The sequence below is a fragment of the Penicillium malachiteum genome (assembly GCF_028827825.1).
Source record: "Penicillium malachiteum strain IBT 17515 chromosome Unknown utg000005l:1.0-9002435.0:326005.0-9005861.0, whole genome shotgun sequence".
Taxonomy (NCBI): Eukaryota; Fungi; Ascomycota; class Eurotiomycetes; order Eurotiales; family Aspergillaceae; genus Penicillium; species Penicillium malachiteum.
In genome coordinates this window covers 2,462,449-2,478,474 of record NW_026643099.1, presented here as the reverse complement: position 1 = coordinate 2,478,474, position 16,026 = coordinate 2,462,449, and the positions used below count along the sequence as shown (strand labels likewise).

General features: G+C 48.1%; 6 protein-coding genes across 6 annotated transcripts; 1 reads left to right on the top strand and 5 right to left on the bottom strand.

Annotated features, from left to right (window-relative positions):
* Window positions 1-318: 318 nt before the first annotated feature.
* Window positions 319-1,146, bottom strand: N7483_010926 (uncharacterized protein; the record flags this gene model as incomplete). The annotated part of the gene is made up of 1 exon (XM_057094353.1): window positions 319-1,146. One exon carries the CDS (start codon window positions 1,144-1,146, stop codon window positions 319-321), a length of 828 nt encoding a protein of 275 aa, XP_056940324.1.
* A 127-nt stretch (window positions 1,147-1,273) lies between these two features.
* On the bottom strand, window positions 1,274-2,925 carry N7483_010925 (glycosyltransferase family 8 protein; the record flags this gene model as incomplete). Its single annotated transcript, XM_057094352.1, has 3 exons — window positions 1,274-2,110; window positions 2,173-2,757; window positions 2,824-2,925. The coding sequence occupies 3 exons, from the start codon at window positions 2,923-2,925 to the stop codon at window positions 1,274-1,276; spliced, it is 1,524 nt and encodes a 507-aa protein (XP_056940323.1).
* Window positions 2,926-5,216: 2,291 nt separating this feature from the next.
* On the bottom strand, window positions 5,217-7,081 carry N7483_010924 (putative capsule-associated protein CAP1; the record flags this gene model as incomplete). The annotated part of the gene is made up of 2 exons (XM_057094351.1): window positions 5,217-5,268; window positions 5,331-7,081. 2 exons carry the CDS (start codon window positions 7,079-7,081, stop codon window positions 5,217-5,219), a joined length of 1,803 nt encoding a protein of 600 aa, XP_056940322.1.
* Window positions 7,082-7,788: 707 nt separating this feature from the next.
* N7483_010923 (uncharacterized protein) lies at window positions 7,789-8,786 on the bottom strand (the record flags this gene model as incomplete). Its single annotated transcript, XM_057094350.1, has 2 exons — window positions 7,789-8,366; window positions 8,474-8,786. The coding sequence occupies 2 exons, from the start codon at window positions 8,784-8,786 to the stop codon at window positions 7,789-7,791; spliced, it is 891 nt and encodes a 296-aa protein (XP_056940321.1).
* A 677-nt stretch (window positions 8,787-9,463) lies between these two features.
* Window positions 9,464-11,809, bottom strand: N7483_010922 (protein phosphatase 2A structural subunit TPD3; the record flags this gene model as incomplete). Its single annotated transcript, XM_057094349.1, has 8 exons — window positions 9,464-9,802; window positions 9,854-10,191; window positions 10,252-10,352; window positions 10,411-10,555; window positions 10,614-10,728; window positions 10,792-11,283; window positions 11,339-11,656; window positions 11,747-11,809. The coding sequence occupies 8 exons, from the start codon at window positions 11,807-11,809 to the stop codon at window positions 9,464-9,466; spliced, it is 1,911 nt and encodes a 636-aa protein (XP_056940320.1).
* An 804-nt stretch (window positions 11,810-12,613) lies between these two features.
* N7483_010921 (phenylalanine--tRNA ligase subunit beta) lies at window positions 12,614-14,877 on the top strand (the record flags this gene model as incomplete). Its single annotated transcript, XM_057094348.1, has 9 exons — window positions 12,614-12,666; window positions 12,735-12,775; window positions 12,832-12,851; window positions 12,908-12,984; window positions 13,038-13,167; window positions 13,221-13,487; window positions 13,548-13,789; window positions 13,842-14,650; window positions 14,714-14,877. 9 exons carry the CDS (start codon window positions 12,614-12,616, stop codon window positions 14,875-14,877), a joined length of 1,803 nt encoding a protein of 600 aa, XP_056940319.1.
* Between the last annotated feature and the right edge of the window lie 1,149 nt (window positions 14,878-16,026).

Sequence of the window (16,026 nt, the reverse complement as noted above, 5' to 3'; positions counted from 1 at the left end):
AGATGCAAATGCAATGTACAAATCGCCTTATGAACGCGGGCCAAACTAAGTATTGGAAACAAAATGAAATGAAATGAAAATAAAAATGAAAATGAAGAAACAGACAAGTAGGAATTTGCCTCGGAGAGCCAAACTGGTGCGTCAAGAATTAATAAGGTCACGGGGTTCATATTCGGAACAAGCGAATTGTTGAAAAGGAAATAAATAAATAAAAACAAACGTTCGCGATGCTGTAAATAGTAGATCCAATCGAAGAGTTGTAAGGTGAGAATTGATTTGCTGAATCATAGATCCGGTCGCCAGGACTCTGAAAGCCTCCTAAACAAGAGCTCCGGATCCTCCAAGGCCGCGGATTGTCGACGCCGGAGCTCTTCGAGTCGAGCCAGGGGATTCTGTAAACCGCCACAATAAGTATGTTGCCTCCAGAAGATGAGAGAATGCATCAACTGTTACACCCACCCAGTCCTCCTGGTTCGGGACACCCTCTGCAACGGGCAAGGTGGTCACAGTGGAGCCTTCATGTTCATCATCGCTCAGCGGACCTCGACTCCGCTCGATAGGAGCCGGGGTAACAGGGAGGCTAGGCCTTTCAATCTCAGAAGGGAAGTCGGTAAGCCTGATACTTGGCCGGTGGCTAGAAGATGTGCCAGTCGTGGTGGCTGTGGTAGATGAGAAGTAGCTAGTACTGGTACTGGTGTTTGTGCTGTGACTTGGACTTGCGTGTGCGGAGCCAGATATCACCTGGGTTTTCCCACGCCGAGCTTGCTGTAGGGACTCAATGTACCGTTGAATTTGCGGATCTTCGTCCCAAGCGTTGGAGCGAGTGTATTGTTCCCATGTTTCAGCCGACGGTTCATAAGGCATGCGGAATTGGAAAAATGATTCGCTATCAGATTGCTCAACTGGTACAGATTCCTCGACAGACTGCCATGATGGCTGTTCTGGAGGCTGCTCTGGGGATTGAGCTCGGAGCATGGGCTGCTCGTCGGCAAAGACTCGGGTGGGCTGGGGTGCATGACTTTCCCAAGGGAAGACCTGCATAACTCGTTGCGGCTCGGGCTTTGTCTCGGGCACCTCATAGTACATATTCTTTGGTGGTTCCGGGTATGACTGTGGTGGCTGGAATAGATTTGTATCCTCGGACATAGTATATATTGTTTCTGCGAGGCTGATTCCTTCGGGTCGAGTATTGAGTGGCGGCGGTTCTCTATTGTGTCAGTGTGTAAGCAGGTCACCTTTGAATGTATATCACTAGCAAACAAGAATCTATGCCTTACCGTGAGGCATCCCATTCTGCCTTTGGTGCCTCGAAAGTTGGAGTCCCTGGTTCAGCCTCCGGTTCGGGGGAAGGAGGTCGATGCCAATGCTCGGTCACTGGCGGGGCTCCCGGCTGGGGGTGATGTATGGGGTTCTCAGAATGCTCGTGCGGTTGGTCGTGTTGTTGCTGTTGTTGCGGTTGCTGTTGTTGTTGCTCTTGATGATAATCTTGGTGATGATCATGGTCGTGGTGTTGGTGCTGGTGTTGTTGTTGCCGTTGGTAGTGGGGATGATTAGTATCTGGCTGTGTACCGTATGTTGGGTGATGTACATGAGTTTCTGGCGCGGGTGCGTAAGGCATCGGTGGTATGAAGGCCGAAACATGCTCTTCTCCACGGACATACTGTGGAACGGCACTCAAAACCGGCACGTCTGTGATATTCGATACATGATGGGGTTCATGGTGATGGGTCTCATGGTGATGGTGATGGTGATCATGATGGTCCTGATGGTCCTGATGTTGATAATGTTGATGATGTTGATGATGTTGATGATCTTGATGATGTTGATGATGTTGATGATGTTGATGTTCATGGAATTCTTGGTGTGGTTGATGCCATGAATCTGGTTGAGCGTGGGCTGTCTCTGACGAGACCAGAGTTGGTATCTCCTCGTCCGAGTGAGCTCCCTCATAATGAGAGCTTGCTGGCTCGTCTCCATGATGATAGTGATGAGACTCGGGCTGTTGCTCATGATGAGCTTGATTGAACGCTTGGCCTGCAGAATGTATAGTTTCGGTGTGATGATCCGAACCGTGTGAAGGCTGTAGATGATCTGGCTGTGAGTAGGTGACCTAATTCTGATATTAGCTGTATTTCTCTGTGTCCTGTCATCTAGTCTCGCCAGAATACTCACAAAAGGCGGCTTATAATGTCTATCATAAACCGACCACCATATGCCCAACAGCTGATTGTACGGCGAATCCAATGGAATTACCTGCCTGGGCAATTTCCAAGGCTTCTGTGAACCAATGAAATGAATGAGGCTGATGGTACTCTGAAAATGCTTGTACGCAGGGATGTACTGATAGTTTGCACTGGGAGTACAGTTATACGTGAAGCTCAGCCTATGCCAATCTCTGAAATGCATATTCAGCAATCCCTGATCAGCTCCATCGAAGCTAATTCCCCGCTCGGCCAGTGCCTTGAGCGCATAATAGTCCTTCATATTAGGCCGGAGAACCATGAGCCCACTATTAAAGCAATCTGGCCAGCCCACATCTGGCGCCGCCGCAAAGTTCACATCCAATGCGAACAGCTCATCCGGGGCTCGAATAGCCACCACATCGCAATCAATATATATGATCCGTTCATATTGTGTTAAGCGCCACAATTCGATTTTTGTAAATGTGGCGATGAGGTCGGGTCGGTCCATCAGCCACAAATTCGCGGGTGTGGCATTGGTGATGGAATGCACGGGGATGAGTTCATCGTATACCGTCTTCGTAGGAAGGAAATGTCAGCTTCCAATTTAGAAGAAGAATTGCAATGTTTTCATAAGCCATACCCGAAGCTCATTGACTGTCTCCGATCGGAGTTTATCCGGGGTGAAAAGCGCAATTAACTTAGCCGTCGTGCCATTGTCGCGCAGAGAATGCGCCAATACCATAGCACCTAGAGAGAGCACAAATCAGGATTCCGTTTCATCATAATGAAGCAATTGTCATTTACCTGGTAAGTAATTATCGCTCAGTAGGAGCTATTGCTCAAAATCAGCTCCATGACCCGGTTATCGACCCACTCAACCAAGAATCGAGGGGCTAGAACGTAACATAACTGACCGTGCAATAGACACCCCTCTGTTCGGAAGCCATTCCGCCGTTAAACAGGCACAACAAACACTCCGAAGACCCCGAAACCACCTGGGCAAGCGACTTAAAAAAAAACAAAGAAAGATCTCACCGAGATCGCGCAAGGAACCCAAGAAAGAAAAAAAAAACAAGAAAACAAGCCAAGATCAAGAATATAATAGCCCCTCGCGGTATCCGAGTTTGGTACCAGGTTAATACGAGTTCGGACTGGCGTCCCCGTCAACAAAGCGGATCTTCAACTGTGATACCTGGACCGGACGCAGGTTCGAGCAGGACGAAAACCACTTGCTCTCACAAATGCATTCTGTTCGGTTGTGCAAGGTAACTCTTAGTCGATGTGGCAATCAGGGGGGTTCAAAGCTTCGAACAGCTTTAAAGAATGGGAAGTTGTAAGTTGTAAGTTGTAAGTTGTAAGTTGTAAGCTACTCATCAGGAGAGCAACTTGCTGAGGGGAAAGTGGATTTTCCCCTCAGTCCACGGATGATCCGAGCTTAAAAGCTCCACTGACACAGGGGTCTACGTATTATTTCCTGTTTTATGGAAATAAATCACTTCAAAAGAGAGCTGTGAGGAAATTGAAGCTATCTGATGATTATCTATCCCTTTATTCATTGTTTCTAGAATAATTCCACTTAAAAATGAGCAACGTATCCTCTCGGGGTTTGCCAGGGGTGCGAAACCGCCACCGGGTCCTGGAGACTAAGGTAATACAAGAAAGCTCCGGAAAACGGTTAATTAAAAAAGGAATTAAAAAGATTAAAAGTATTAAAATAGTCACGGAATATCTCTAATCCCTGCAAAAGTACTTTCAACGATTGTTATCAATTCAACAACTCCTCCAGGGCTATCATCCCGGACTAGGAATAAGAAAAACATTCAACTTGAATGTTCAATATACGAGCCTTGCTAGATAAACTATATATCCAAGAGTATTTCAATCTAGAATTACCATCTTGATCAATTGATGGATTTTGCATCTCCATCCAAGCCTATGTTACATCCACTAGTGTGTACATAGTGCTTAAGTACTTCCAGCCTGGGGTTTGAAACCTTTCAAATGTTCGATTTCCCATAGTAAATCAATTGAATAGCTTTCACTCGGAGTTTGATATTGCCAGCCATCTTCTGCCAGTGATTCAACTTCAAACCCTCCGATATCGGTTGACCTGCTCTGAATAGCCCTGTATATAACCCAGGGTGCCCATATCAAGGCCAACAACTTGAATGCACACGTGCAAACATTGAAGCCATCGCTAACTCAATGGGGGTGGGATTTTTATACTATTGAAGCAGCAAGGTCTGCCAGTGGATATCTAAAACATCCTCTAACCAGCTTGACATGCTGAGAGAATCACGCGTGGGGGTCAAATGCCAAGGCACATGTGCATAGCCAAGGCTTTTCCCTATCTGCTTACTGGGGTCTCTTCCCTATAGCGATGACAGCAATGCTCCAGCCATCCTCAATTACGATTCTATCTTCGCGGGAGCCCAACATTTGAATCATCTGTGTATTAGATTTCGTCGAAATGGATGGTGAAATGCTAGACGAAAATGATACCTAGTAGGTACTAAGTTGGTAGCCCTGGAGGGAATGTTTGCTTGCTGCCACTTGAGTGGGCTGAGCCCTGGAACTTGAACTTGAAGTATTCAGATGATATAACAGATTTAAAATTACTGGAATTATGCACATTCATTTAGAACTGCTTCTAGCATTTCAGTGGAATACAGCTCACGGATCAGTCAAATCATCCCAAACAACGCCACGTCTCATCCTCATGCAGTCAGATAATAAAAGTGAATTAAGAAAACAACAACTTGCATGGGTGAGATAGGAATGAAAATCCAAAACCAATATGATGATGACGAGAAAAAAGGGTATTAACACATGATGGGAACAGTAACGTAACAAGAAAGGGCAGGGTAATAACATCAGAACGTTGAAGATGCCAAGGAAAAGGCCGTGATCTCGTCGAGTTCCCGCAGAGCCGAAGATCGATCCAGCGCGCGGGAGAAGGAGTGGGAAATTAGGGTATGTACAGCAGAGGCGAGTGGATTAGGAGGAAAGGAGGTGGAACTCGGTATATGGGGATTATAGGGAGAATCCGAGTCGTTCACGGTTATCGTCTACAAGACGTCCGTATCTGCGAGAGCAAGTAGTGTTAGCCGAGTAATGTGTGAGAGGCGAGAGTCATAATCAACTTACTCTAGAAGTAAACGGAAGAACCAGACCTCCAGGTCCTCGTTCCGTAACACTTTCTGAGCCCAATCTTGGCCCTGAGCTGCGATCAATGGCGCAGCTTTACGTCCTTCTTCCTCGGACAAGAAATAGCGCATGCTTTCCGTGTACTCGTTGCCCTTAAGGCTGAGCGGTGCATAATGCACCCAGGGTTTCAGCCACTCGTCGTGCCACTCGCGGAACAGAGCAACCTTATAGACAAAGCTGTTGCTATGAAGGAAAGCGTAGAATCGACCACTGAAGGCGTTCCCGTCCACATCGACCAAAAACTTGTGTGCCCATGCATCCTGCTGACCCGCAGCTTTCACCACCTCAAAGTACTCTTCCTGCGCATGGCAGTCATCCGGGTCGCACTGTCCAACGAATGTGAATTTGACATCGAAGGACTCCCGGAATTCGTCTTGTTTCACCACCTTTGAGACCCACATGTCATCAGCTTGACGGGCGAGAATCTTGGTTGTACCCAAAGAATTCACGTTATCGACAAATTGCTGTCGGTGCTGTCGACGCCAACCACCAGCACGCGAAAAGCCACCCGTCGTAGATCCACGCCAGTACATACGGTTTGTCTTAGCCTCCCAGTTATAGTCCTTGTTCTTGGCGTATGGCACCTTATCAGCCCAGTACCAGGGACTAGGGTAAAGAATGTCCTGGAAGCTAGAAATCTTGCTTTGCGAGAAGATAGGGAACAGGTCATGGACAACATCGAAAGCGTTCGGGCGATCGAAGAATCCGTAGCTGTACCGCAGAGAGGGGCTGAGACAGATATCCGAGAAAGCAGTAGTGTTGTAAATGAAGCCCAATTCTCCATATGCGTAAGGGTCCTCGTTATCCGCGGCAGCTTCGTCGAGGGATCGTGCGGGGCTATCAATCGGGCAAGAGGCGCGAGAATTCGTCCAAGTCGGCTGATGCGCAAATCGGTTAAAGCGAGTAGTGCGCACCTCATCAATTCGATCTCCCTTATTTAAATCCGATGCGCGAGGCGACCATGCGTTAGCAGGGAATGTTTCCTGAAACGCAGCAGGGAGCACCTGATCTGTAGCAATCTGCACAAGACGCTGGAGATCATCCCCGGGAATTACCACGCGCGGCTCGTCATGGACGTTGAAGACCAGGTCCATGTCCGGCAGGTACTTCACAAAATCCGCCATCATACCCGCTGTGGCCTTGCGCTGCCATTCTCGCCCATCCCCGCCACCCTCATTCAGAGTAATCCTGCCATCACGGATCAGAATCCCCAGAACCGAGTTATCGAATCCCAAGGTCTCCCGGGCGCGGTCGCGAATTGTAGCCGGCTTGAGGGCCCAGAAGGGAAGTAGGGAGTGGTAAATCGAGTCAAATTCGTCGATAAGCTGGACGCCTTTTGACTGAGCGAAATGGAACCATTTATCGAAGTTGGGCGGGGGGTGCATCTTGTAGCGACGTTTGTACTCCTCAACGGCCTCTTTCAGCGTAGTAGACTGGCGCGAGCGTACGTAATTGAATTGTTGACCGGCATTTTCGATCAGTTTCGCCACCGGGTGACTCGACTCGGGCATGAATATTTGACCGGCATCGTGTAGTTGAGCGTGTTTAATAGGCTCGGGAGGAGGGATGGATACTGGCCGTTGAGGGGGGTCCGCAGGATGGAGGTACACGATAGAGAAGCACGCGAGCAAGACGATTGCCAGCAGGATGATCAAACGTTGAGTTCGCATCCTGCCATCTGGGGAAGGCATGGAGGATCCTTTTAGGCCTGGAATAACAGAAGGTGTGGAAGGAGGCGAAGTGGGAAAAAAACAGGGTCTAAGGGAGGTTGTAGGTATGGAGTCCAGGCCAAAGTTCACACCCGTGCCAAGACGCTTGACATAACCTTCGAATTGTCCACGTATCCTAGCACTTTGCCAGTCAGCACAAAAAAGCTTTTCTTTTTTCTTACTCTGTAGATCTTCCTTTTTGATATATTCTTTCTTTTGACCTTCGGGTAGATCAAATCCCAAGGGAGGCCCAAAACCTTCAATTACATTGACCACGGGTGGCGACAGGTTCGTGTGAATCACTGTCTATGTCACCATGATCTAAGAGGGCCCGGGCCCTCGAGAAGGATTAAAAGGGTTAAGGTATGGAGACATAGACATTCTCTTCCCCGCTAAATCATTCAACCCTGGTAGTCTGGAGATGCAAAATAAAGTTATTTATGAATGGTTCTGGTGCCTGGCTAAATCCCTTAAACACCCTTGTAAAGTGGAGACAAACTACGGAGTACGAGTACGGAGTCTTTCGTTGCCGCCTATTTATGTTCCCACGGGCCATTGGCCCCCCCAATCATCAGACAACTAAGACATCGGATCCATCCATCATATAATCTGTGCTCCATATGTCTGGCTACTCTCAGGTTGTATGGCTGTATACCTAGGTAGACCAGATGGAGGGTGTGACCGCGTAATCACCTACCCCAGTGCACCATGACCCATGAGCCCACCCCGTTCATTACAAAGGCACCAAATGATTGGAGCATATACTTCTGTGCCTGGGCAACATGGAAGTAAGCGGCAATACACAGGATTCCAACCAATGATACATGGCCAATGTAGAAAGCTCGTCGGCGTTCCTGCATGGATCCTGCGGTTGCCGAACCGCGGGCCAACCCCTTCTGCATGGTACCACCACGAGGTCGAACAAAAAAGAGTAAGGCGGCTGCTGCAAAGAGAGCGGAAAGGCCACACTGAACATCAAAATCACGAACACGCTTCGCTAGAAGGATACCATATTCCGGGTGACTGGATTGCACGAAGAACAGCAGGTAAAGGGTGGCATGTCCGAGAAGTAGAGGAGAAATAACCACACGACCGAAAAGGCGGTGGTACGGGGTGATAGTGCCTTGAGGAATTGATGTCAAAAACGAGAAGATTGAAGCCGCCGAGGGTCTGGATGTTGATATGTATGCTGCGGGTGACATCAAAACCTGCAGGGGTATTTGGGAGAGACCAACATGACCCAAGGCTTTGGTCAAGTGGAGATAGTCTGTGGAATAGTGAGCTTAGTACGAGGCTCTAAAATGGCTAGAAAGGGAACAAATGCTCCATTCAAAGGACGGAGGACGAAAGACAGAAGAACAAAGTAAGACATACCCTCATCACTGCTCCACACGCAAAGGCCGAATAGCCACGTTAGCCAAAGCCCGCACACTGCATATTGTCTGCGGGTTTCAAGCCATCCGGCGACGAGAGGCCGGTCCCACCATGAGACAGGACCTCGATGTGGTTGTGTTCTATAGCCAATCTGTGATGCCGAATTCAAGCCTTGATAGGTAACTCGGATGATCAAAATGCCGAGCATGATGGACCATTGCGCGAAGCTACCTCGTAGGTCAAGTAGATACCGACGACGGAGCTGCTCCTCCTCGGAGACTGACACAAAGTGCCACGGCCAAAACGATTCCATCTTGATTAGAGTTGTATGCTTTTGAATGATTGGTGGTTGAATCAAACTGCGTCAAACGTGAAATGCTTGGTGCGTAGGCAATGCAGCTACTCCGTGTAAGATATCACCCGGAGACCTCAGCAGCTCGGAAACTTAGTTGCTCATGAACATGTCAAGTATGATGATTTTGAGGTCGGGATAAGAATTTAATCTTGAGCTTTTCTTTCCCTAAATAAGCAAGTGTTGACGTAGAATGACTCCCGGGCCATTGGGAGCCCATGCAGGTGGCCACCTCAGGTGGGCATCTCCGTCAGCTGACAAATGAAGCGATTTCACTCGTCCATCTCAAAACTACTATATACGCCTTTTAAGTCCCTTACGGATTAATGTTTCCCTTTAGTGGAAAAAGCAAGAATATTAATACTGTCACTTTTATGGCTACCTCGGACCGGCAGCGACGGTTATATATGGTCAAATAATAAAAAAAGAAAAAGCCTCTACATTAAAAAGAAAAGAAACGCCGTCAAGATATCACATCCCAAAGCTGGCTATTCTCTAAGCTGACAGGATGCCTATGGTCAAGGGCCACCATAGTGTTTGCAAGGATGTTTGTGTTCTTATTTCTTTGCGCACATGGGGAAAACTCCCACAAGAGTAGTAAATTTGCATGCGAAGTCACTCATTCAAGGAGAAAAAATTCAAGGAGAAGTCTGCATGGCCTCATCCTGAATACCACCAGCAGTGGTGGCAAAGTATCGGACATCGACATCATCATCTGCCTGCAGTTTCTCCAGACTGGGCAGAATCTTTTGCTGAATGAGCTCTTGACTGTGGGGTGATGGGGTCACGGTCTCTCCCGACTTCTCAACCTCAACCAAAGTCTTATCGGCTGGCAAGCGGCGAAGCGTATCGATAAGGACAGCGTACGACTTGGCAACGTTGAATCGAATGTTAGGGATCTCATCCGCCACCAGTCGGTCCAAGATGGGAAGGATAGAGGTTTCGATGATATCAAGGGTAACAACAGGGGCCAGAGTCTAAAAAAAATTAGCTCAGGCCAGAATAAGAATGGTTATAATAAGACTCACAGAAATGGCAAAGCATGTTGTCATACGGTAAAGGTAGTTGGGATGTTGTCCCATGGCAACCACCTTGGGAATGATAGACTCCTTGGACCACTCAACACCAAAGACTTCAGTAAGTTTCTTCAGGTTCTGAGTAGCAGCCTCTCGGATTGAGAAGACAGTATCACCCAACCAGCCCATGCATAGGTCACTGAGCTGCTCATCAAAGAACTTAACACCCAGTTGGCTCGCCAGGAGAGGGATGTATTCAATGATAGCAAGACGCACACGCCACTGCTTGTCCTCAGCCAGCTGGACAATGGCGGGGAGCAAGGATTGGGAGAGGAGATCAATGCCGATGACTAAGACGAAAGGTTAGATCGAGAATATGAAAAGAAAGGAATTGATAAAGTAGGGATTACCTTTGTTAACCTGCTCAAGCTTGGAAATGATATGAAGACGGACATCAGGGAAATCATCCTTGAGCATAGAAAGGAACATAGGCAGAAGATGGGCGATTGTCCTAGTGATCAGTTTGGTCAGCAAGAATTAATGTAACTATGGCGACAAAGGTAGCTTACTCTTCCTTTCCAAGGATAGGGGCAAGACCACTGATCTGAGTGCCCAAGGCGGCTCGGACATGCTGGGATTGGTCAGAAACAAGATCCTCTACACTGGTCATGATCTCGTTGAGCAGGGTGTCGCGGTCAATCAGACTACAGAAGCCTAGTGGAATTGTCAATTACCGCTCGACACGACAAAATTGAAGGTAATATAGCCATACCAGGAATCTGTCCAGCAATCGCAGTGCGAACCTCAGCTTCAGTGTCCTTTAAGAGCTTAACAAAAGCGGGCACCATATCACGCGTGATAACCTCCTCGTGCACTGCTTTAGCGATCTATAAATTAAGTCAGCGATTGAATATCGAAATTGGGACCAATTGTTCTTTAAGGGCACAAACCTTCTCGAATCTATCAGCCACCATGTATCGGACTCTCCAGCTCTTATCCTCAAACAGATTACGCAATGAGGTCAGCAACACTCCGTGGCTAGGCTGCTGCTCCTTAGGGATCTCCTCTGCAATCGCAATGAGAATGTCCACAGTCAGCAAGCGAACGCTGTCCTGATCATCGCCTGCCAGATATTGGAATAAGGGAATCATCTCGTCGATCACAACAGGTGTTTGCATTTCCTTGACAAACTTGGCCAAGTTATTGGCGGCTTGTCGCCGCACCATAGGGGTCTCATCGTGTACGAGGGCCCCGAAATGCTGTCTCAGGATCTGCTGGGTGGCCGGCGTGGCTTTTCGGTATGGTGTGCAGTAAAGTCCAGTTGCGGAAACCTTGGAGGTGAACCAGTCGGCTTTGGAGAGGTGAAGGACCAGGGGGATAAAGCGTTCTTCAACTTGGCTCTCATTCAGCTGCTCGCAGACTTTGTTAAGAGATTCGACGGCCTAGACATTCAAATCAGCAAGGTATCAAAGTGGTCACTGGGCTTTTCTAACCAACCTTCTCTCGCACCAAAGGCTCTTCGATCGCCGCCAGATTTTCCAGCGGCGCTATGATCACGTGCGCGTGTTCTGGTCCTCCAACATACTCTGTGAAGTTACCCAGCTCTTCGCCAAGGGCAGTTAAAACCTCATCTTCATCTTCCACAGAGTCTACGGGACAAATCTTGTTAGGCGCATCCAGATGATAGGAGTCGGTGAGTGGGGACCAACCATCCAAGAAGGGAATCAGCTCCTCTCGGGTTCGTTCGGGACCCAAAGCAAGTGCGATGGTCGATAGGCGATGGATAGCGTTGAGACGGAGGAGGACATCATCGTGCTAAGAGATTGATGGGTGAGCTTTGACACGTATGACTCCGCCCCTCCACCGATCCCGATGGAGGGGGGAAAGGTTGAGAGATCGAGATACCTTTAACTCATCAATGAGAACCGCAATAGGGTAGAGCTCATCATTCTCGTTCGGGCCTTCCATTACGAATATTGGGGTGGATTGGGTATCTTAGGTGGCGTTGCTGGGAGTTCTCGGCGAGCAGGTCCCAGTCCTGGCGGCAGGGTTGATATCGGAGTGGGTTGGGTCGACCCAGCGAAGCAAAAATCGAGGATAATTAAGATAGGAACGAAAGCATGAGCTTATGACACTGACGTCCGTAGGAAAATTAGTGCCGACGCGCACGCGGGGGATGGATCAAAAATGGGAAGGGAGTGAGCGGTAGTTGGAGAGAGAGGAGCGAGGTTTCGTGGGGTTTTGGGCCGCCGACTACCAAGCTAGATGGGACAAAGCAACAAACGCCAGGTAAAGGAGTAATAGAACACACACATTTAGACAATTGATTTGCAGTTTACTCCGAAATACTCTACGATAAATTAGTAATGGAGTTGTTAACTATGATATTGATCATATTGACTCTCCAGGAGCTTTCAAAAGACCAAACACTGCGGCTTGGTGTAATTTACATACAAGTAAGCACGGACCACCTCAAATATAAAATCTACTACTTCAGCTCACATTTCATGGAATTGTGACAATACCATACACCTCGTCACAAAAGAGGGGGATTCCGTGGCGGTGGTGGCTTATGGGCAGAATTTCTGTTCGGAGTCATAACCTCCTTCTCTTCTCTCGCTAACATTGGAAAGTCTTCCATTGGGATTTGGTATGTACATTTTTCTCTCAATACTAGCTTACTGTGTCAATTTTATCCGGGTCTTGTCAAACATTCGCTAATCCCAACCTCTTCTTGTGCAGATTTCTGTCGCATAGCGAACATCCCCCGCCATGCCCACTATCTCGGTTGACAAGGCCGCACTCTTCAAGGAGCTGGGTCGAGAGTGTGTTTCCCTGCTAGAATATGAGTTTGGTCGGTTGTGTATATGCTGACCGTCTTGGCTCCTTATAGCTACACTACGGAGGAATTCGACGAGTTGTGCTTCGAGTTCGGTGAGTCAATCATTGATAGTCTCTTGCGGGGCATGCGCTAATACACGATGATCCAGGCATTGAACTCGACGAAGATGTATGATATGTCCTTTACATTAATATCTCCGAGGCTCTGCGACTGAGACTCTATAGACCACCGATTCCGACCGACCGATCGTCGACGGCGTGCAGGAGCCCCCGCAACTCAAGATTGAAATCCCCGCCAACCGGTATGTCCGAAATATCTATATCAGCATAAGGGGAAAACTGAGATCTCGTCCAGATATGATTTGCTTTGCTTCGAAGGTATCCAGCTGATGCTGAACATTTTCCTGGGCCGGAAGAGCTTGCCTGAATACAAGCTGGTCCCGCCGCCCAATGGCCAGCTGCAGGAGATTATTGTCAAGGAAGATGTGAGTGATATGCGGTGCTTTTCGCTAGTAACATACTAATCGACTCTGCGCAGACAACCAAGATTCGCCCTTACGTCTCAGGTGCAATCCTCCGCAATGTCAAGTTCGACGCTGCTCGCTACGAGTCTTTCATCGCTCTCCAGGATAAGCTTCACCAGAACCTGGCTCGTCAACGAACCCTTGTTTCCATTGGTACTCATGATTTGGATACCATCCAAGGGCCTTTCACCTATGAGGCTCTCCCTCCCAAGGATATCAAGTTTGCTCCCTTGAACCAGACCCAGGAGATGAACGGCGAGGAATTGATGAACTTCTACGAGGTTTGATAGATCGAATATGATTTGAAGGCAATACAGGCGCTGACGCCTTTGGCACCACAGAAACACCAGCAGCTGGGCAAATACCTGCACATCATCCGCGATTCCCCCGTGTACCCCGTCATTTACGATGCGAACCGAACCGTCTGCTCTCTTCCCCCCATTATCAATGGCGATCACTCCAAAATCTCCCTCAACACCACCAACGTCTTCATCGAGATCACCGCTCTTGACCGCACAAAACTCGAGATTGTGAACCGCATGGTGGTTACCATGTTCTCTCAATACACCGCGGAGGAGTTCACGTAAGCCCTGGTGTCTAATTATCATCTATATATACTAATCCATACTACACAGTATTGAGCCCGTGAGGATCGTTTCGGAGCACAACAACGAGACTCGTATCACTCCCGATCTCACCCCTCGTATCGCTGAGGCCGAAGTTTCCTATATCAACCAATGCTGTGGCCTCGATCTCTCTGCGGCCGATATCAGCAACCGATTGACCAAGATGGCCTTCCGCGCCAAGCCTTCGTCTACCAAGGCTGACGTTATTGAGGTTGAGATTCCTCCCACTCGTGCCGATGTCCTTCACCAGTGTGACATCATGGAGGATGTCGCCATTGCCTACGGTTTCAACCAACTTCCTCGCTCGTTCCCTAGCAAGTCTGGAACCGTTGCCCAGCCCCTTCCCATCAACAAGCTGACCGACATCATCCGTGTTGAGGCCGCCATGGCCGGCTGGTCAGAAGTTCTTCCTCTGATCCTGTGCTCTCACGATGAGAACTTTAGTTGGTTGAACCGCAAGGACGATGGTAACACTGCTGTCAAGCTTGCCAACCCCAAGACCCAGGAGTTCCAGGTTGTCCGTACCAGTCTACTGCCCGGTCTGTTGAAGACCATCCGTGAGAACAAGGCCCACTCTGTGCCCATGAAGATCTTCGAAGTCAGCGATGTTGCTTTCAAGGACGTGACATTGGAGCGCAAGAGTCGCAACGAGCGTCACTTTGCTGCTGCATGGTACGGACGTACCAGTGGTTTCGAAGTCGTTCACGGTCTCTTGGACCGTGTGATGGCTATGCTGAGAAGCGCTTTCATCACCGGTGAGGAGGGACTGCAAAACCCCGAGGCGGCTCACTCAGAGTACTTCATCAAGGAGCTGGACAGTAAGTTTCTAGGATTCCGTATTCGTCCACACCCGCACTGATATGCTAACTTCTCTTTTGTAGACCCTACCTACTTTGCCGGTCACGCTGCCAGCATCCACGCACGTATTGGCGGCAAGGAGCACGTTATTGGACAGTTCGGTATCCTGCACCCCACTGTGCTGGAGAAGTATGACCTCAAGTTACCCGTCAGCACCCTCGAGATAAACATCGAACCCTTCCTGTAGGCCAGATATAGCGATGCCCTGTGAAAATTGACGCAGATGATGACATGAATGAGGAGTGCTCTTTTGTTGATACGCTACATGTTGATTAGAGCTACGGAGATTCCAAAAGCAAATAAACAAGCATCTTAAATCCAAGAAGAAATGAACATGTAAATCATTGTTTTTCCTCCCTCGGGCTGTTAAAGCCAGGAGCCTGAGTCATAATCATGCATAGAGTCAGGGTCAGTTGAGACAGCAAGTACTATCTGTCCAAATCATGTGGGCTGCCCAATTTGAGCCCTGTTGAACATTTGAATGGAGACCCCATGTCCTTAACGAGTTTAACTTAGGAGTGCTTCCAAATGCTTTCTCTGTCGGTCACGGCGCCTGGTTGCCTAGGTACCCCTTTCAAAAATGTTTGTTTTATAAGTACACACACCCGTGGACGTGTACCTCCAGGCTATTGCTATACTAGTTGTAGGCAGTAACCTTAGAAATCTCTTTGATATTTACACCTGCCAGCGAGCGGTAACCTTCAAGGTAAGGTAGAATCGGGATGGAGTCATTTTATAGATAATCACTCTGGCGAGAGTGATACACATATCTATCAAAGTTTACGAGCTAAAATTAACCTTGGAATAGAACAAAGGGTTTTCATCTCACAACACTCCAATTTTGTTTGTCTTGTGGACATGCATAGACACTACCTAGGTATACTCACCCATACGACTACACCTGGAGGATTCTCCAAGTTTTTTTTTCAGTATATTAAATTGCTAGTGGGTTCATCATTCTCTCCTCCAGAAGGCATTCTTTTGATACCCGATATGATTTTTCTTTTATCCATTTTGTTTATAATGATTTCCTGCAATTTGAAGCTTCTCTCACATCGCCTGCTTCAAGAAGCGGCAGGTCTTGGGATTGATTGAGCCTAGTATATAAATCAAGCTTCAAGGCTTCTTTCTCTTACTTCGCCTCAAGACATATGTCTAGCACATACTACATTGATATTATATCGTTGAATCTTAGAGTTGAATGTCATTGATTGATCTTACTCCTCTCTTTCCCCTTTGCCTTCAAGTTCTTCCCTATCATCTATGCTACCCCCTTCAGGTTGTTCCTGTATTCTCTGAACCATCTCGCTTTTTCAACTTGGAGTATTCCCAACTT